The sequence below is a fragment of the Mycteria americana genome, chromosome 29, assembly GCF_035582795.1.
Source record: "Mycteria americana isolate JAX WOST 10 ecotype Jacksonville Zoo and Gardens chromosome 29, USCA_MyAme_1.0, whole genome shotgun sequence".
Lineage (NCBI taxonomy): Eukaryota > Metazoa > Chordata > Aves > Ciconiiformes > Ciconiidae > Mycteria > Mycteria americana.
This window is the reverse complement of record NC_134393.1, coordinates 422930-441735: the sequence shown is the minus strand read 5'-3', so window position 1 is coordinate 441735 and position 18806 is coordinate 422930. Positions and strand designations below refer to the sequence as shown.

The 18806-nt window shown below is 49.5% G+C and overlaps 3 protein-coding genes across 3 annotated transcripts; 1 reads left to right on the top strand and 2 right to left on the bottom strand.

The window, feature by feature from the left end:
* Window positions 1-3658: 3658 nt before the first annotated feature.
* LOC142421361 (C-type lectin domain family 2 member B-like) lies at window positions 3659-7903 on the bottom strand. The gene is given in 5 exon segments (XM_075526021.1): window positions 3659-3872; window positions 4299-4405; window positions 4861-5033; window positions 5782-5880; window positions 7700-7903. Coding segments are annotated over 5 exon segments (651 nt in total). The 5' UTR covers window positions 7758-7903.
* Window positions 7904-11211: 3308 nt separating this feature from the next.
* On the top strand, window positions 11212-15070 carry LOC142421384 (killer cell lectin-like receptor subfamily B member 1B allele C). The gene is made up of 6 exons (XM_075526059.1): window positions 11212-11805; window positions 12521-12619; window positions 12978-13118; window positions 13585-13739; window positions 14145-14245; window positions 14655-15070. The coding sequence occupies exons 1-6, from the start codon at window positions 11733-11735 to the stop codon at window positions 14818-14820; spliced, it is 735 nt and encodes a 244-aa protein (XP_075382174.1). The 5' UTR covers window positions 11212-11732; the 3' UTR covers window positions 14821-15070.
* Window positions 15071-15116: 46 nt separating this feature from the next.
* Window positions 15117-17790, bottom strand: LOC142421389 (C-type lectin domain family 2 member B-like). The gene is made up of 5 exons (XM_075526067.1): window positions 17657-17790; window positions 17181-17291; window positions 16662-16843; window positions 16261-16364; window positions 15117-15883 (listed from the first exon to the last, which is right to left on the bottom strand). Exons 1-5 carry the CDS (start codon window positions 17772-17774, stop codon window positions 15730-15732), a joined length of 669 nt encoding a protein of 222 aa, XP_075382182.1. The 5' UTR covers window positions 17775-17790; the 3' UTR covers window positions 15117-15729.
* Window positions 17791-18806: the final 1016 nt, after the last annotated feature.

Sequence of the window (18806 nt, the reverse complement as noted above, 5' to 3'; positions counted from 1 at the left end):
GTTTCCTTGATTTTTAAAATTTCTTTAATTTTTAATCTCCAACCCCATGTCCAACATTTTATTCCAAGCTTCGAGCAAAAAGGCCTCGGGAAGCGGCTGAGCACCCCCAGGTTGTGGCAGGCGGTTGGCAACACCAGGGACGCCCCCCCAATGTGAGTTGGGACCCCCGAGCCCCCCTGGTGTGGGTTATTGCCAGCGCAGGATGCGGCCTCGGTGCTGTGGGTCGGGAAGGGGGGGTTCACCCCTGTGGGGGGAGGGGGTTTATCCATCCCCCATCCCCAAATTCCCCGCGCTCCATCTCAGCTGGAGGTGTTGGGCTCAGCGTCACTTGGCCGGATCCAGACAGCACCGTCGCGGTGGACGCTGAGCCAATGTGCCGTGAGCCCTTTGTAACGGTGCAGAAAGTCCTATGGGAAGCAAAAATGGGCTGATGGGGGGGTTCCCCCCCCCAAAACAATCACCCGGGGCCCCCCCCCCGTCACCCCAGCATCCCTCACCAGCTCCGCAGTGGAGTCACCTTCTTTATTTTTTTAGGTTTTTTAGGTTTTTATTGAATCAACCCCCGGACCAGCTGGATCCAGGTGTGGCTTCTCAGCTCTGCAGGAAGCAGAAAAGCTTCGAAGACAGCTTTGATGTGAGCAGCCAGCCCGATGATTCCTAAACCACGGAGACGTCCTACGCCACATCTCGTGAAGCCCCTAAGAAAGCCTGGAAAATTTCATTGCAACTCACCCCAAATCTCACTTTTAGGAGAACGTCTTTAACAAATATAGCAGGTAGTTTTTAAAAAAAAATCTGCTTTTTTGGGGATGCTCGAGGAGCTCAGCGATGCTAAAAGACGGCTTTGGTCTGGAAACTCCTCACGCTTCACCTGCCTAAAGCAGGTTTTTCCTCCCCCCCGCCGCGTTGACGTGCAAAGGCTGGAAAAATCCTAAAATAACAGGAAATGGCACCTACTGAAGTGTTTTCCACTGTGCTTCAAAGCAAGCCGGTGATTAAGGGCAGCCCCAGAATAGGTTCGTTAACCAACGGTAAGTTTTTACTGCAGTTAGTTGTCACAAAGGGGAACAACAGATTGTGCAGAAAACATCCCAAAAGTGTCAGCCGCTAAAAAAAACCACCATTAAAACTCGGGAGCGTGAATTCAGCAGCACCCGGCGCAATGAGATAGAAACAAAGAGAAATCACAAAACACATCTAAAATTTAAAAAAAAAAAAAAAAAAAGGCAAAAGTTTTGCCTTTTTTCATCAATTTTTGGAAATTTCTGGAAAAATCCCTCACTTGGTGGTTTTGTTGCAGCTATTCCACCTCCCTCTGATGGGGTTCAGGGGTGAATCCTGCGGGTTCACGGCCCGCGGGAAGACCAAAAAAAAAAGCAGGTTTTTTCTTTGCTCTCTTCCTCAGAGAGGCAAATAAACGCTCAGTGTTTCCTACCTGACAGCAGAGATTTAATTCTAGGCCTTCTCCTGTTATTAGGATATATATCTCTATATATTCGAGATAATTCTAGGTCTTTTCCTATTACTAGGATATATATCTGTATATTAGAGATCATTCTAGGTCTTCTCCTATTATTAGGATATATATATCTATATATTAGAGATCATTCTAGGTCTTCTCCTATTATTATAATAAATAAATATTATTCTAGGTCTTTTCCTATTATTAGGATATATATATCTATATTAGATATAATTCTAGGCCTTCTCCTATGATTAGGATACATATCTCTCTATATTAGAGATAATTCTAGGTCTTTTCCTTTCCTATTTTTTAGAGTTTCACCTTAAATAAAGAAAGCGTGGGACAGTGCATGCACAGCTCCATGGAAATGCAAGCAAGCGAGGTCGCCTAAGCTAAAAGCACGATATAATAAATTAATGGCCCACTTTGCAACACTTTTGCGGGCAGAACGGGGCTGAAGAGCACCAAAAAAAGCAGCTGAACTTAAGCACGAGCGCGGGCGCTTATCTGAACACGGCGATGGGAGGTCCCTTGCCGCAATTCTCCTCATTTTGGCTGCAAGGATCGGTTGGGATTGAGGGAAGGTGGATTTTGAGGCGCGATATTTGAAGCATGAATTTACCAGGGGAGGCGAGTCGGCTGTAACTCTCAGCATTGCTGTTTGACCCACACGTACAATAATAATAATAATAATGTGACAGATAATGCCCTGCTCCAGGTTAAATTTGGCTCAGTTTTCCAGCAGTAATTACGAAGTTATTGCTAAATAGTTTGCTTGTCGTTTCTCTGATGCTACCCTCAGGCCATCTCGTCTCGTGAAAATCTTGCAAGCAGCTCAAGGGTGCGTTAAAAGCCCTCAAAAATACTCCATTTCGTTGTCATCGAGTGTTACGCGATGCTAAAATAGCAGCTGATGTGCAGATGGTCCTTTCGTAGGGCGAGGATGGAGGCGGAGGGGGAGCAGGAAGGGCTTCCCTGCGGCCTGGGGCTACGCTGAGATAAACCCTGTTGATCCCAGGAGATGGAGCTGCCAACTCCACAAACCGAGGACATCTGTAATCCTGCCCCCCCCAAACCCCCTCGCTGTGGTGAAACATCGCTGGGAGAGGTGAGAAGGCAACGACCGCCAAATTGCTAAAAGAGGAGCAAACAAAGAATTTCATCAGTCCTGGGAAGAAGCTGGATCCTTGAGCTATTACTGCTAAATACCGCTAAAAATGAAAGTGCTGCTAAAATCCTCGCGTTTACACCTTCACCGACAGTCCCCGACTTGAGATGCTCGTCAAAAAAAAAAAAAAAAGTCTTCCCTGGATGTGGTCGTCCATGCAAATGTGTCATCTCATCAAGATGAGATGCTCAAAAGTCTTCCCTGGACACGGCGTTCCATGAAAACATGCCAAATCTTTTCTTTTATTCCTCCTTTTTCTTTAAAAACCTTGCTGGCTTTTCTCTCTAACCTTACCGGCGCATTAAGGTGAAGACATCGCCTTCTCTCTTCAACCAGTTGGAATTGGTTGCTTCAACCTTGATTTGGCGGGTCCTCCCCAATCCTGCCGCTGCCCCACCCCCAGAGCTGTGTCCTTAGAGAGAAGAATCTGATTTTTGGTGCGTGGAAGTCTCTTCACCTTCATCTTGCTCTTGATACAGAGCCACGGATGGTCATGGGTTGACTTGGTTGCTTTGCCGAAGATGAGAGCAGGGAATCCTTGGCGGTCTTGCAAGCGTTGTCCGTCCTTGCGGCGTTTCCACGTATTCGTAAGGTGTCGGGAAGCTTTTCTCAGCCAACCAAGCCTGAAAGTTCCTGCTTTAACTCCACAAAACGTGGGAAAAGCCTAAAATCCTATGGCATTCGCCCATTTTTCTGGTTGCACCATGCAAGGCTGCAGACGTCTCGCTAAGCTTCACCCTCCAGATGTCCTCCCCGGGGTCATCGGTACGGCTATGGCCTCTTCCTCTTGCTCTGACATTTAATCGCAGTAGAGTTATGAATAAGTCGTTGCCAGGTGTGAATTGCAGGCGTGCTGTGAGTAATCACCAGATATTTTTCACTGGTCGTATGGCAAAGCTGGCTTGGCAAATGCAAACGTGTAAACTTTTGTTCTTATTCGGCAATTTTTGGCAATCGGCTTTTTTCCCCGAGTTTGCTTTTTCTGTGGGTTTTTTTTTTTTTTTTGAGGTTTTTCTTTTGTTTCCCTATCGTGCACCAGTTATCTGGGGTTGAGGAGCGCTTCCTGCAGCCCCTTAGGAGCTGATGCAAAGGTTTTGAGCCCGTCTCGTCCCGTTGCCCTTCCTTGGGCTCTGCAGCTCGGGCTTATTGCAAACCCAGCTCCTCTCGGTGCTGCAGCGGGAGGAGCTGAGCCCGCTGTCGTTCAGGTAGGCGCAGAGGCCACCGCTCTGGATCCGAAACCTGGAAGGACAGATGAGACAACCCACCTTCGATGGGGCCAGCCGGGAAGAGGAGAAAAAGCCCCCATTGGCTTTTCCCCCGCTCTTCGGTTCTCATGGGCATCAATATGCCAATACTGATGCTGAATTATTTCTATTTTGGCAGCAATATGGATTGGCCGTAAGAAACCTGATGTTTTGCAAGAATAAAACCCTCTTATTTAAAAATAAAAAATCTAACTAACAATGTTTTCCCCACCAAACGCACCGCTTCCACCTCTCAATTCAAAGGGAAAAACGAAGGCCAGCTCTGGCTGCAACGTTGCTTTTCCCAAACGTCGTTGTCCCATTGCTACCTCTGGATCCACCTCACGTGCCCGAAGCAATGCACGTCTCGGGGCTGAAGAAACACCAACCCATGACATACCGATGAAGACCACAGACTCACGGGTGAGATAAACGTGAGTGGTTCACCCATTTCCATGGTTGCTCCTCGTCTTCCCGTGAAAGGCCGATCCAATGCTCCGAGCTGCCTTTATATCTCATCACGAAGCTCTGAAAAAGAGGAGAGAGAAAGGCTTTACGGCAGGTCACAGGGCTTTGGGACATCACCGGCCGGTCACCATCTGCAGAAACCTCCTTCCAACCAATAATCTACATTTTAGCACTTGCTCGTGCTCCTTTAGGGCTCCTTTGGTGCTTGAACCTTTCAATCTACTACCAAAAAGTGTAATCTTTAAGGCAGAGCTTCATTATTGCGTAGAAACACGGGGGTTTGGGGTTTGGTTTTTTTTTTTGCTACAGTTCTTGCATCGGTTGGCTTTGGTGAGAAATTTGAGGAGAGCCATGATGACCTACTCTCAAGAAAACCATTTTCCCCATCTCCTCGCCCCAGATCTCCAAGGAAGATCCGGGAAGAGCAGTCAAAGAAACCAAAAGGTGGCAAATACATTGGTGGCTTTTTTTCTTCCCCCCTGCCCCCCGCTAAGCATGTCCTCGTGTCTCCTTACCAAGTCCTCCCCGCTGTCGAGCATGGCCAAGGAAGCACCGAGGGCCGAGCAGTTGTCCTGGCTGGATGTCCAGTTCCCCTCGGTCTCCGAAAAATAGTAGCATTTTCCTCTGTACCCGATCCAGTCGAACGGACACCGAAAACAGGGTTGGGGACGAGGCTGAAAAGCCTGCACTGTCATCGATAGGGCAACAGCGTTAAGGAGCAGCACCTTCCCCTTGACTCTCCAGGGTGGGGATGGTCATCCTCCACCCCATGGCCTCCAAAAGTCTTGCATCTGCCTCAACGGTGAGAGGAAAGAAAAATGAAGGCACCAAGAGAAGCCTTGGGTGGATTGGAGGGAGGAAACGAGCTCAAATCATTGTGGCGTTGGACAAGAAATGTGGGTGCTGTACCTTCAAAGAAGAAAACAGGGTGGTGGCCTTCAAAGATGCAAGTTTTAAGAGGATTTCCAGAACAGCCCTATCCCTGAACGCACCCTTGGGTGTTGCTATCCGTCGTTAACGCAAAAGCGGCGATGGGCAAAGGACAGGAAAAAAGGTTCCCTTGTTCCTGCAGGCTTCTTGGCTTGGTGGGACTCATGCCAACATCTCTCGCTGCTTGGAGAAGCAGCAGAGAAACGCCCCCTTCTTCTTGGGGAAGAAACCACTTTTGGGAAAGCTCGGATGACTGTACCCGTGAAGCGGCTCTTTCTGTTGGTTTTTAAGGGTTTCTGGGTGATATCGGCTCCTACACAGAGGAGATGGGTTTGGTCTTCTGAAGAAAGGCTTCTCTGCTCATCGAAACGTCCCTCTCCTGGAGGGGACAGCCTCTTGGGTTGGGCTGCGTCTTCCCCGGGAGGATGGAGGTGGATCTGGCACACGTGCAACAACCCAAAGTATCACGGAGACGTTCCCCGTGAGATGAAAACCTCGATACTCACCTGCAAAAGCGATGGCCGTGACGAGCAGAGCTATGAACAGCACCGCCATCGTCACCTGGCAGGCAACGCGCGCCTCTGGCTTCATCTCAAGGCTGTAACCTACAGGAGAAAGAGACCTTCAACGCCTTTGCGGGGGTACGGAGAGGAGCGACGCGCTCCAGAGCTCCTGCCTGTTGGCCCAAAAGATGGTTTTCCCTCCTCTCCCTCGAGGATGAAGGGGACTTTTAACGCGATCTCCCCGTATCGGGCCATCGTGGAGGGCAGTGAGCCCCACACCTGAGCGCTTGGGGGATGCTCATCAAAAGCATCTTTGGGAAGAGCCTTCCTAAAGGAGAGGCACCGCTTGCTGCCCAGACGGCGAGAGGTTAGTCTCTTCCCCGTGCCCAGTGGACTTGCTCTCATTTTGGGTGAGAACCATCAAAAATTCTTCTCCACGTGGAAGAAAATGCTGTATTTTTTCACTTTGGGGAACTCTTCCTTACGTCTCCTCCCCAATTCCAGCTGCGAACTCCCGCTCTGCAACGCGCCATGGTTAAAATTGTTTTCATTTCGGGGTTCTACTTCATTCCTACAGCTCAGCGGACCTCCTTCTCCACCTAAACTGAGACACTTGGGCTCGTGCCAATGATCCGGTCGCTCCATCTCTGGGTTTTGTGATCCAGACCACGCTCTTTCCCCCCACCATGAGCAACGAAAATGCTGTTTCCTAAGGGTTTTACCTAAAAATCTCAGTGTTTTCGCCCAGTGGCACTTCCCCCATTTGTCTTTTAAGCTTCCCCCTCTTTATCCCCATCTCTCACCCGAACCAAATCTCAAACAAACCCTCCTCCGCCCTCCCTCCCCGTGCAAAAACCATGTTAGAAAGTAAGTCAGAAACCAAATAGGCCAAAGAATTTTAAAAAGCCATATTAAAAAAAAAAAAAATCAACAAATCAAAAAAATCCACGAATAGAAAAATCAACACGTCAAAAAATTAACACATCAGAAAGTCAACAAAAAGTCAACACATTTAAAAAATCGACAAACATAAATCAAATTTAAAAAAAAGCCTCAAAAATCAACGAATCAAAAAATCAATGAATCAAAAAATCAACGAATCAAAAAATCAACACATCAACAAATCAACACATCAGAAAATCAACACATCAAAAATCAACCAAAAACTCAACCCATCGAAAAATCAACGTATCGAAGATCAACAAATAAAATAATCAACAAATAAAATAATCAACAAATAAAAAAATCAATAAATCCAAAAAATCAATAAACCCAAAAAATCAATAAATCCAAAAAATCAACAAATAAAACCCCACCAAATTAAAAACTCAACAAATACGCCAAATCAAAACCCCATTCCTCAAAATCGTAGTCCCTGGCCGGGGAGGGAGATGATGGAAAAGAGCCCGAGGGCCCCTTTTCTGCCTGATCGTGCCCCAAGGGGGTGACGGGGACGGGAGGAAGAGTCCGGAGCACCAGCACGGGCAGCGCTGAAGGGAAGGCAGAGATTAAGCAATATTTTGCTGACCGGACTTAAATCCCAGACTTATTTTTGGCGTCTTTTCACACTTCAGCTGTTCCAAAATGGCTTTATTCTCATTCAGAATACAGCAGAAATTTGCAATCTTTGAGGGGAAAAAATAAAAAAAGACTCCCCCAAAAAACCCCAGTGACTCGAGTGCCGCAGGGAGGATTAATCATAGAAAGTGTCTGAGCTGAGACCGTTTAGAGCAAAATTTCCATCTGCTGATCAACCAAAATTTTCCCCTGAGAGAAGTGCTAGAAAAAGCTTTTTTTTTTTCCCCTACCCCCCCTTACCTCAGCTGGTTTTTGTCCTCAAATTATAGAAGTATTAAAAAAAAAAAACCCAAAAACAGGAACCCCCCCCCAGCAATTCTTCCGTTCGTTGCTCTACAGTTACCTGCCCGCTTGCTCCTTTCCACACCCAAAAATCCGGCGTAATCCCTCCTCTCCTTCATTTCGGGGCTTCCACCTCCGCGGGTGCTCCCGCCTCACCTGCCAAGCAAAGCGGCACCTATCAGAGGTGTCCCGAAGGCTGTCGGGCCTCAGCCTCCCCGTCGGATTTTCAGATCGGGGTCCCGAGCAGAGGTGGGAACTCCCGGCGGAAAAATATCCTTTCCACCCTTACGATGTTCATTTTGCGCATTCATTTGAATTTTGGGGTGTCTAGAAAGCTTCCAGCTAGCGGGTAGGAATATCAACGGGCAGCGTGACGTCGGGGGAAGGGAGGAGACGGCCTCAGTGCCGGCGGACGGGTATTTCCCTCGGTGGAAGGCAGCAGGATGAGAAAGGAGACGGAGGGTGTTTGGTTTTTTGAAACTGCCGACCAAAACCACCTTGGTTTTTTTAAGGGCAGCAGCGGGGTTTACGAGGATATCGGTTGTCTCCCCTCAATTAAAATTTCCTCTCCACAATTAACGTTTTCTCCCCGTTACGTTTTTTCCCCCAATTAAACTCCCCCCCCCCATTTAAAATTTTCTCCCCCCAGTTAAAATCTTCTCCCTGCAATTAAAGTTTTCACCCCACAATAAAGTTTCAGCCCCATAATTCAAGTTTTCTCCCCACAATCCAACTTTTCTCCCCCAATTACAGTTTTCTTCCCCCAGTTAAAATCTTCTCCCTGCATTTAACGTTTTCTGCCCCCAATTAAAATTTTCTCCCCACAATTAAAATTTTCTGCCCCCAATTAAAGTTTTCTCCCTACAACCTTTTCTCCCCCAATTAAAGTTTTCTCCCCCAATTAAAGTTTTCTCCCCCAATTAAAGTCTTCTCCCCCAATTAAAGTTTTCTCCCCCAATTAAAGTCTTCTCCTCCAATTAAAGTTTTCTCCCGCAGTTAAAGTTTTCTCCCCCAATTAAAGTCTTCTCCTCCAATTAAAGTTTTCTCCCCCAGTTAAAGTTTTCTCCCCAATTAAAGTCTTCTCCCCCAATTAAAATTTTCTCCCCCAATTAAAGTCTTCTCCCCCAATTAAATTCTTCTCCCCCAGTTAAAGTCTTCTCCCCCAATTAAAATTTTCTCTCCCAATTAAAATCTTCTCCCCCAATTAACATTGAAGTCCAACTCCCCCCAAGCCCCCTTACCCGGATCCGGCCCGTGGGAACAAGCGGGATGCTGCGGCCTCCCCTCTCCTGCTGAGCGCAATGTGAAACAGAAACTGTTTAAAATGAAATAATTTGGGGGGGGGGGAGGTTGGTTTGGGTTTTATTGGTTTTTTTTTTTTCCAGGGGATTTTCAGGAGGATCCTCCGGGGCAGACGGGGAAGGGGCTGCCCGCCCGCAGCGCGCCCAGCTCCACCCCACGCCCTCCGCACCCCCTTTTCCTGCCTTTCCCCTTGGGGTTGGGTTTCCTCCCCTTTTTTTTTCCGCCGGGGAGGACGGACTACCAAAAAAAATTTATTTTGGGGTGCGGGAGGGGAAAACTGCTGGAGGTGGCTTTGCTCCGGGGTGCGGGGGTACCCCAAAAGGCACCTCAAGGATGCCACGAGGGTGAGGTGTGATGGGCGGCTCCCTCCGGCCCAATTCATGATTTTTTTTGAGAAAAATCTCTAAAAACTCTTTTTCCCACGTCGCCGCCTCCCGCCAACTCGCGCCGCGGAGCCAAGGCCGGATCCCGTCTCCCCCCACCCCCATTAAACCCCCGATCCTTCCCCCACCCCCAATAAACGGGATCATCAAGCGCATGGGAAAACGCTAAAAAAGCAGCGTTCTTGCAATTGAGCTATCCGCCTCCAGGTTTTTACCCCCAAACCCTAATTTCTTTTCTTTTTTTTTTTTTCTCCTTGTTTTTCTAAGCAATGGTCACACACCACCCGAGCCGCCGCTTTTGCAAGCGCGCAGGAAGAGCGAAGCATGAAAAGCAGCTCACCACAAAAACTTTCCATGCGGTAACAGAGCCTGCAGGCGGAAAAAATATAAAACTAAAAAATATGTAAAAAATCAAAATCAAAAAAAAAGGCGGCGCTTTTCCCCCTGGGGCCTTTGGGTTTCTCCTCCGTTGCCCCGTTTCTTGCTGCTGGCAGGTATTGGGGCAAAATTCGGCTTTTTTTTTCTTGCTGCCTTTTGGGTAGATGGGGGGAAAAAAAAAAAAAAAATCCTCGTTTCTACCCCTCTAAGAAGGCGTCACAGGAGGAGACGAAGCCCGTTTGGGGGTTAACGTGCACAAAAAAAGAAGGAAAGTGAGGGGAAGGGCCGGCGTCGCCTGGGGATTGCTGGGTGCTCCCCGCCGGGTGCTCCCCGCCGGGTGCTCCCCACCGGGTGCTCCCTGCTGGGTGCTCCCCGCCGGGTGCTCCCCGCAACGCTCGAAGGGTGCCGGAGCTGGAGGCTCTAAAAGCGCCCGGCGGGCGTGGGAGGGTGCGCTGGCGGGATCGGCGTCAAAGCAAAGTGAAGCGGAGTGAAGGAAAAATGAAATAAAAGTAAAGCAAAAGTGAAGCAAAGGAAAGGAAAAGGAAAGGGAAAGGAAAGGAAAGTAAAATAAAGTAAAATAAAGTAAAAGTTAAAGTAAAGTAAAAGTAAAATAACGTAAGATAAAGTAAAAGAGTAAAAGTAAAGTAAAATAAAGTAAAAGTAAAAGTAAAATAAAAGTAGAGTAAAAGTGAAGTAAAATAAAGTAAAAGTAAAGTAAAAGTAAAATAAAGTAAAAGTAGAGTAAAAGTAAAGTAAAATAAAGTAAAAGTAGAGTAAAAGTAAAATAAAAGTAGAGTAAAAGTAAAGTAAAATAAAGTAAAAGTAGAGTAAAAGTAAAGTAAAAGTAGAGTAAAAGTAAAGTAAAAGTAGAGTAAAAGTAAAGTAAAATAAAGTAAAAGTAGAGTAAAAGTAAAGTAAAAGTAGAGTAAAAGTAAAGTAAAATAAAGTAAAAGTAAAGTAAAAGTAAAATAAAGTAAAAGTAGAGTAAAAGTAAAGTAAAATAAAGTAAAAGTAGAGTAAAAGTAAAATAAAAGTAGAGTAAAAGTAAAGTAAAATAAAGTAAAAGTAGAGTAAAAGTAAAGTAAAAGTAGAGTAAAAGTAAAGTAAAAGTAGAGTAAAAGTAAAGTAAAATAAAGTAAAAGTAGAGTAAAAGTAAAGTAAAAGTAGAGTAAAAGTAAAGTAAAATAAAGTAAAAGTAAAGTAAAAGTAAAATAAAGTAAAATAAAGTAAAACAAAGTAAAACAAAGTAAAACTAAACTAAAATAAAAAATAAAATACAAGTAAAAATAAAATAAAAAAGAAGTAAAGTAAAATAAAAGTAAGATAAAATAAAAGTAAAAAAGAAGTAAAATAAAATAAAATAAAGTAGAAGTAAAGTACCATAAAATAAACCGTGAGACGTCGTTGGCAGCCTGTGGAAAGGGGCAGTAGGCAGCTGCTCGGCCTCTTCCAGCGCAGGAGCTGGGCGATCCCCGCGCCCCGAGCCCCCCGGCTCTCCCTGCCGGGACGGGACGGGACAGGACGGGACGGAGACCGGCTGCTGCGCCCAGGGCAGGCGAAGCAGAGGGAGAAGCCGCGGGCGGCCCAGGCCGGCTCGGCTCGCTCGCAGCCAATATTCTGGGGAAGAAACACCAAAGATCGCCTCGCTCCTCCTCGCCTGATGACCTGCCTCCCGCCACGCTGATCCAGACCCTCAAAAACCTTATTTAAAGGCTTTTTAAATTTTTTTTTTTTCACCTCTGCATGGTTTCCCGGCCGCTTTGGCATAATCATTAAACCCGTAGGTGTTTCTACGCCTCCAGATGTGCGACCTCCTCCTGGCTAGAGGACACCTCCCCCCTCCCCGGCCTTAATTGACAAGGGAAGGCTATAGGATATATAAATTAGAAAAAAAAAAAAAAAAAGATAAAAGGCCCAGACAATACCATTTCCTGGGGCCAGACGCAGGCGCGAGCAGGTCGGTCATAAGGCAAGGGGTTGCCCAAGAACGGCTTCACTCTTGGGACGCTGTTGCAATCTTCTGAAGTGGTCATGGCTGGAGAAATAGTCTACGCTGATTTAAGGCATCCTGGGGATGGTTTTTCTCCTGCCGAGAAGCGTCACGGTAAGTGCTATTTTTTGGGGGGGAGGAAAAAAAGCGCTTATTTCGAGCTTTGCTTGCTTCTCCAGCCCCATGTTGAGGTTTCCAAGGAGAACGTTGGATGGATTAAATGTCTTCTGAGGTGGGATCCTGGCTTGCATAGAGGGGGGAGGGTTTTTTTTCCCCCCTCTATGCAAGGAAAGGATGGGGGAGAGGGAAGCCAGCAAACATCTGGAGGTCAAACAGTTTCTGCCTCCCAGACCCTTCGCTTGGTGGCAAAAATGGGTCCCAAGAAGCCCAACGTGGGCCAACGCACCTTGACGGGAAGCAAAGCTGCCGAGACCACGTCTGGGATCCTGGTGGAGATGAGGTCTGGAGAGACCCGTGTCCCACCGACTCCCAGCTCTACCGCCAGCGGGTTCCGCCTGCTCTAAATTCAGCCAATTTCAGAAGGTTTCGGGGCTGCTAAGCTCCATCCTTGGGTGCCCAAGGCTGCCCTTGAGGCCCCTCCACCGCCCGAGGTGATGCCCTCACTTCTGCATCCAACCTCTAGACCTCATCGGTGGTGATTTATTTTTTTCTGGAGGAAGCCAAGCAGCTGTAAACTTCTGCTCAAACTCGCTGGCTTGACAGAGGGGCTTCCCCCCCCCGCCCCCCTCTAAAAAAACCCAGCTTTTTCATGTGAAAATGTGCCTTTTTTGTTTTTGTTTTTTTTTTAAGCAAATGTGGCCTCTTTCAGCTCCCGCCTTGTGCCCACGGTGGCATGGGATCCTCCTGAAAGTCAATGGGCTGGGGCACCTCGTCCTGCTGGTGCTGGTGGTGGTGCTGAGCGTGCAGGGTGAGTAACCAGCTCTTATCTCCGTCTCAAAAGGCAGCGAGCAGGTTTGGCGGGGAAATGGGGGTTTATTTCAGCGTTTCAGCCTTTGGAAGGGACGAGGTCGCCCCGTGGAAATCCAACGAGATGCGTCACCCGCCAAGAGTAAAACCCCCTCTGAAATAAACCTGGCTTATCCCCGTAGCTTTTAAACAAGGGTGGAGGATACAAGCCCCGCTTTGCAGGCTGGCTTCGTTAACCGGACGCAACCACGGCGGGGAAAAAGGAGGGTTGCACAAAATCAACCCCAGCCCGACCTGGTTTTTGTGGTTTTTTAATCCCCAGCCAGCCACAGTCTCTCACCCCCGGTCATTCCTCCAAGTTTTTCAGGGCTCTCAGCAGCCAGCGCCAACAAGCGCTCCCCAACAAGACGGCGAGATTCGGGGAAGGAACCGTACGGAGCGATGCCCAATTTCATCCCTGATGCGGTATTTCTGCAAGTCCCTCTGGGACACCCCCGCAGGTAACCCACTTCCCACCCGGCTCTGCTGGGAGATGCTCAGGTGGGACCTTCGGTGGGGCTTCCCTCCCACCCAATTGCAAGGACGCCCTGGGGGATGCGAGCCCACCAGGGGTTATTCGGCGCAGAGGAGCGTTGCGAGGAAGACTTATTTTTTGCATGCAATTTTTTACTGACCCCCCCTCTTCCACGGAGGAGCAGGGTCAACCCGAAGGAGGAGGTTCCTCACCACCCTTCCTCCACCCCAACCAGCCATTAGCATCCTTGCGGTCACCCCACCGCAGTCTTCCTCCACCTCCTCCTCCTCCTCTCCGGAGCAGGAAAAACCACAACAAAGTGAAAAAACACCCTCAAGGATGGGGGAAGAGCCGGGGCGTGGGAAGGGGAAACCCTTGGTGCCTTTCAGCTGGTGGTTGGGGAAGACCCTGACGGCCCTTTGGGGTGTCTCATGGCTCTTTCTCCTCTTCAGCCAGTGCTGCCTGCAAGCTGTGTCCCCAGGACTGGCAGCTCCACGGGGAGAGTTGCTACCAGCTCTCCAAGGAAAAGGGAAGCTGGACTCAAGGCAAGAAAGACTGTGAAAATCAGGAGTCTCAGCTGGTAGTGCTCCGGGACAAGAAAGAAAAGGTAAATACAGAGGAGGAGGAGGCTTGAAAAGGACCTGAAAGTCCTTTTTTTTTCAGGTGGGCAGCAGAAGGGTTTGGGGTTGCCACGGTGGCTTTCACCCGTCTCCTGCTCTGATGTCTCCTAAGAAGTGACCGGGAAGAAAAAGGGGCTGAATCGTCACCTAAAACCCCTCTGCGTCCCCGTGACACGGGAGGAAGAGGAGGGGTGCAGAGCTCAGATGGAGACATCGGTGTCTCGGGCTCTGTATTTAAGCTGGTTTCACCCCAGCGCTGTCTTTAGAGACGGTGCGTGGCAGCGTTCAAAGCACGGGGGACATTCGTGGTCCCATCTGTTTGGGGATGAAAGGAGTCAGATTTACTCCGTGGCTTTGCACCCCGCAAAACTCCGGTCACCTCCGTTTCCCAGGAGTACATCAAGAACAGGCAGAGGCACACGGTGTGGATCGGATTAATATCGTTCCACAAGAAGTGGAGATGGGTGGACAACACATCCTTCGACACCAAAATGTGAGTCTAGCAGCAATCCCTTAGCGTAAAAAGCGGCTTTGCTCCGTGGCAGACCCGCTGCGTGCCCCAACCCATCCCTCCGAGATTTTTGCTGTCTATCCCGACCGTCTCGTACGCCCCTTGCCAAAGCTTTGCAGGCCAAGAGTTGGGTTTAGGGAGCACGGAAACCCACCACCTCCCACCGTACCCGTGCAACCACCACGGCTTTTAACGGCCTGTGCACGCTCGTTGCGGTTCTTAGCGCAAGCGCAGCAACCTGCGCTCAAATCCGGGCAACCCACCCGCGAGAAATCGGTCGTAGCACGATGAGATGGTGCAGAAAAAGGGCAGGAGAAACCCCCCCGCCTCCCTTCTTCTGCAAGCCTGGAAGAGTCTGCTCCTCTCGGGCAATAAAATTGTTGTTCGGCAGGTTTGGCCCCCTGGAGCAGGTGGATAAAGGGTGCGGGACGCTGAAAGACGAGACCTTGGAGGGCGATGTCTGTGATGGCGAACACAAGTGGGTTTGCCAGAAAGACCCTTTCCAGCTCTCCCCCTTGACGGCAGGAGATGGAGGAAAACGCGATGCCTCCATCTGATGCCTGCCCGTCCCGAAACGCCCAGCCTGTGAGATTCTTGCTGCCGCTATTTGGGGTGAAGCCAGCCCTGTCTTCACCGTTACGGCTCTGCAAGAGATTTCAGGATTTGCAAACGCATTTCCCACACGGGTCAAGATAATTTTTTGGCGGGGGGGATGCAGATGAACCCCCGAGCTGGGAAAGCAGCAAGGTGCGTGCCCCGGGCGCTGCGTCGAGAGAACTACGGCATCAATAAAAGCCTATAAAACCGGTTAGCTTCGATTTGTGGAAATAATACACAGATTTGCGAATAAGAGTAGCGGTGGCACCAAATGTATATTAAGCGTGGCAAAGCTCGACTAAGGAAAGTTTTCCTGAGCGATGGCTGCAGCACGTGCCGCCCTCAGCGCAGCCGAGAGCACCAGCGTAGGGATGGATGCAGGCAGCTGGCGTTTGTTCCGGTTCTGGGGGTTTAGGGGCATCTTTTGGGGGTTTTTTGTGTCTTTTGCAGGTTTTTTTTTTTTTTGTCTTTTGGGGTTCTTTTTGTTGTTTTGGGATTATTTGTTGTTGGGGTGGAGTTGGTTGGGTTGTTTTAGTTTGGGGGTGGTTTTTGGTTTTTGAGAGTTGGAGGAGGCAGATTGGGTTTTGATTTGGGGGGTTTTGTTTTTTTTTTTTTTTTAATTAGAAAGGTTTTTTACAAAAAATAAAAACCAAAAACACTCCACGCACTTAAGTAGCAACGTACGGCTTTCGAAAGTGCATCGAAAACGCTCGATGAGTTCTTTCTGATACAGCAATAGAGCAGCACCAAGAGATGGATGGCGGAACAGAAAGCGTCCCGAAGATACAAACTCATAAATGTTGGTGCGGTGTTTTACCAAAGAAAACTCCGTTTTCTTCGCCACCTGCCAAGCGGGACGAAGCTCCTGTTTACAGCCTCTTTTCTCGTGGATATGCTTTTTGCTTCCAGAGGACGTAGTCGTCGGGTCTGCTGCAGAGCCAGTTCTTCTTTGTGTGGCACAGGGATGAGCTGATCCTCTCCTGGTTCAGGTACGCGCATTGCCCGCCACCCCGCACCTCAAACCTGCAATGCAGACACGCTCGGGAGAGCGAGAAAAGGAGGAAAAGCAGCAAGCTACCCCCCCCAAAAAAATGAAGCAAAGCTTGGGAGTTCCTCGGGCGGAGGGAAGGGGTGGTGTTCAGCTGGAGGTATCTAAGAGGGGATTGGTGTGCAGCACCCTTGGCCCATCCCAAACCTCCCATGGAAAGCCGGGGGCTGCTTGGCACGGTGGCAGGAGAAGGTCCCCATCCCAGGACGGGTCATCTCCGACCCTCTACGCAATCGCATCCCGGGGGGGAGAAGCAACGCCACAGCCCCCCGGGGCCATTTCCAACCGCACCCAGAGACAAACCTGCCCCGTTTGCCAACCCCAAGCACCCGACGCGGGCAGGGGGACTGACCAGTTGTTGAAGACCGTGCCGTCGGTCCACCGCCAGCTGTCGTCGTTCCCCTTTCGCAGCCCAAACCAATGGTTGGCTTCGCCTTTATATCGTTTAATGAAGGTCTTTAAAGCAAAGAAACATGGTGTTTTAGGCAGTCTCCTCTTCCTCACCTCCTCTTTTCCACCTGTGTCCATCACCCCACCCAGAGGTGGGACTTTCCCCAAGGCATCTGCTCCTGGCTGCAGCATTGGATGCAATTTGGGGCCAAACCAGTTTCTGGTCTGGTTTTGGTTTGTTGTGGTTTGTTTTTTTTTTTTTTTCTTGGTCTCTTTTTTTTGGTTGGTTTGGGTTTGTTTTTTTTTTTCCTCTCCATGTTTCCCACCCTGGTGCTAGTCTAGGAGCTCAAGCGTTGTCCTCACCAATTCATCCATGTTGCTTATGAGGGCGAGTGAAGCTCCCAGGGCCTCGCAGCTTTCCTGACTTGTGGTCCAATTGCTCTCAACCTCAGAAAAATAATAGCATTTCCCTTGGAAACCAAGCCAGGCATCCGGGCACACGTGGGAGAACTCTGGGTGAGGCAAATGGGATCCCATACGTCCAGCTGAAAAAGAAAAAGCTGAGCGAGATGCGTGGGCAGCCCTAAAAAGCAGGAAAATGGGATTTATTCTGTATTTTTTTTCCTAGAATCTGCAGCGGGGAGGGGAAATGGGAGACGATGTCCTTGGGAAAGTGAGTGATGTGACTGAGTGAGGAGCCAGGATGCCTGGATCATGGTTTGGAGGGGGGGGGGGGAAGGGGGGTGTCTCCCCCCACCCCCCCAAAGCGGGCTTGGCGCTTTGCTCGGGAAGCATCCCTCGATGCCGGGAAAACCCTGCAACCCCCCCTCCTTGCCCTGGTCCTATGTCCCTCCCTGTTGGGGACGCCTGGATGGGACTCACCCGTCAAGGCCACCAGCAAGGCGAAGCTGAGGAGCCCCAGCACCACGCACACAGGGATGAAAACCCGCGACGAGCGGGATCCTTTCCAGCCTGACTTCTCCGTGGTGGATTCTGGGGGAGGAAGGAGCAGGAGAAGGTGTGGGCTGGCTCCCTTTTTTGCCCTTTTTTCTGCTGGATCCTCAGTCCTGCCTGGGACAGGGACCTTTCTGGGGCTCGGGAGGGTGGGGGAAGCTCGCAGAGGCTTGAGGGGCTGCCCGCGAGGCAGGGGAGAGCGGACGTGTGCGTCCTTCAAAGGCACCGAATGTGTGTTTGAGGACCTAGAGACGGGATTTCGGTTTTTCAGCCTTTAGAGGTGGCCGCGGCGTGAAATTTAGGATGGATGCGCTCGGGTCCACCTGCGCCCGCCCGCAAAACTCCGTCCCCATCCCACTGGTGCTCCAGCGGAGCGAGATGCTCTGCCCACCCCCTGCTCTTACCCAGCACGTTGAGGTTTTTCCCAGCGTCGCTCCGTTTGTACTGCTGTTCTCTCTCATTGTAGGTGTGCAACGGTTCCTCTTGGGCTGAAGAATTTGTGTTTTGGGTTCCTTTCCCCATCACAGCTAGAGGAGTGCCGAGCTCACGGCCGCTGGTGTTTGTGGGTACCAGGGCAGGAGGAGGTAAGGGGGGGAAGAGAAAGATAAAAAGAGAGGAAAAAGGGAGAGAGGAGGAAAAAAAGGGGAGAGGAAAAAAAGGGGAGAGGAAAAAAAGGGGAGAGGAAAAAAAGAGATGATTAAAGGGAGTTTAAATATTAACAGCTATTAAAAGAAAAATGTAAATTATTAACTCTTTACCTTTTAAAGGGAGTTCAAGGGTTTATGCAGGGAGACAGGTCCGCTGAGGGGTCATGAGCCACCGCTGCGGGGGGAGGGAGAGCAACTCAAAGCGGGGCCCGTGGTTTCACACCCCTGCCCCCCCCAGAAACCCCTAGGAGGGAACGCAACTGGGTTTAAAAGCAGCCTCCTCCTCCTCCTCCTCCTCCTCTTCCTCCTGCTCAGGCTGCTGCCTGGCCAGATACTGCCTGTAGACTTGTTTTGCATCCCAGAACCCCCTTATCTCAGTTCCTCCCCACCCTTATCTCAGTTCCTCTCTGCTCTTGCACCGAGCAAAGGGCACGGTTGTTTTTCTCCACCAAAGCCGGGCTCTCTTGCGAGAGCTTTTAGTCCCTCCCCGGCTCTTGTGTACCTCAGCGTTACAAAAGCGTTTGTTAGTTTAATAAAGAACGTGCCCCAACAAGTTGGCCTTGCTACAACAATAATACTGCATTCAGGTTTTGGTTGTCAGTAAATAGAGCAGGAAACAGCACAAAGACTTTCCCTTCCCCTGCACGGGAGGGGGAATTTGCAGGCGGAAAATCCAGGATCTGCTCGGAGCGAGCGTTGCAAAAAACACTTTTCGGGTTCAATTTGGCGACAGAGCAGAGAAAAAGCCGTCGCAAGGGTGGGCTGGGAAGGGCTGCCCCATCCCTGGAGGTACCTAAAAATGTGGTGAGACAACATCCAGGCTTAGTCCTGTCTCTGAGCAGGCTCTGAGTCAGAAACCCTCCAGCCCTGGGCAGGGTGAGCTGCTACTGTGGAAGCATTAACATTT

Excerpts from the sequence above, each read along its gene's own strand:
- LOC142421389 (XM_075526067.1), bottom strand. The coding sequence starts at position 17,774 with ATGGGGAAAGGAACCCAAAACACAAATTCTTCAGCCCAAGAGGAACCG. Across the intron at positions 17,292-17,656 it reads GAAAAACCTCAACGTGCTGG|AATCCACCACGGAGAAGTCA; the intron begins GTAAGAGCAGGG and ends TTCCTCCCCCAG. Across the intron at positions 15,884-16,260 it reads GGCACGGTCTTCAACAACTG|GTTTGAGGTGCGGGGTGGCG; the intron begins GTCAGTCCCCCT and ends TCTGCATTGCAG.
- LOC142421384 (XM_075526059.1), top strand. The coding sequence starts at position 11,733 with ATGGCTGGAGAAATAGTCTACGCTGATTTAAGGCATCCTGGGGATGGT. Across the intron at positions 11,806-12,520 it reads TCCTGCCGAGAAGCGTCACG|CTCCCGCCTTGTGCCCACGG; the intron begins GTAAGTGCTATT and ends GGCCTCTTTCAG. Across the intron at positions 13,119-13,584 it reads CCTCTGGGACACCCCCGCAG|CCAGTGCTGCCTGCAAGCTG; the intron begins GTAACCCACTTC and ends TCTCCTCTTCAG.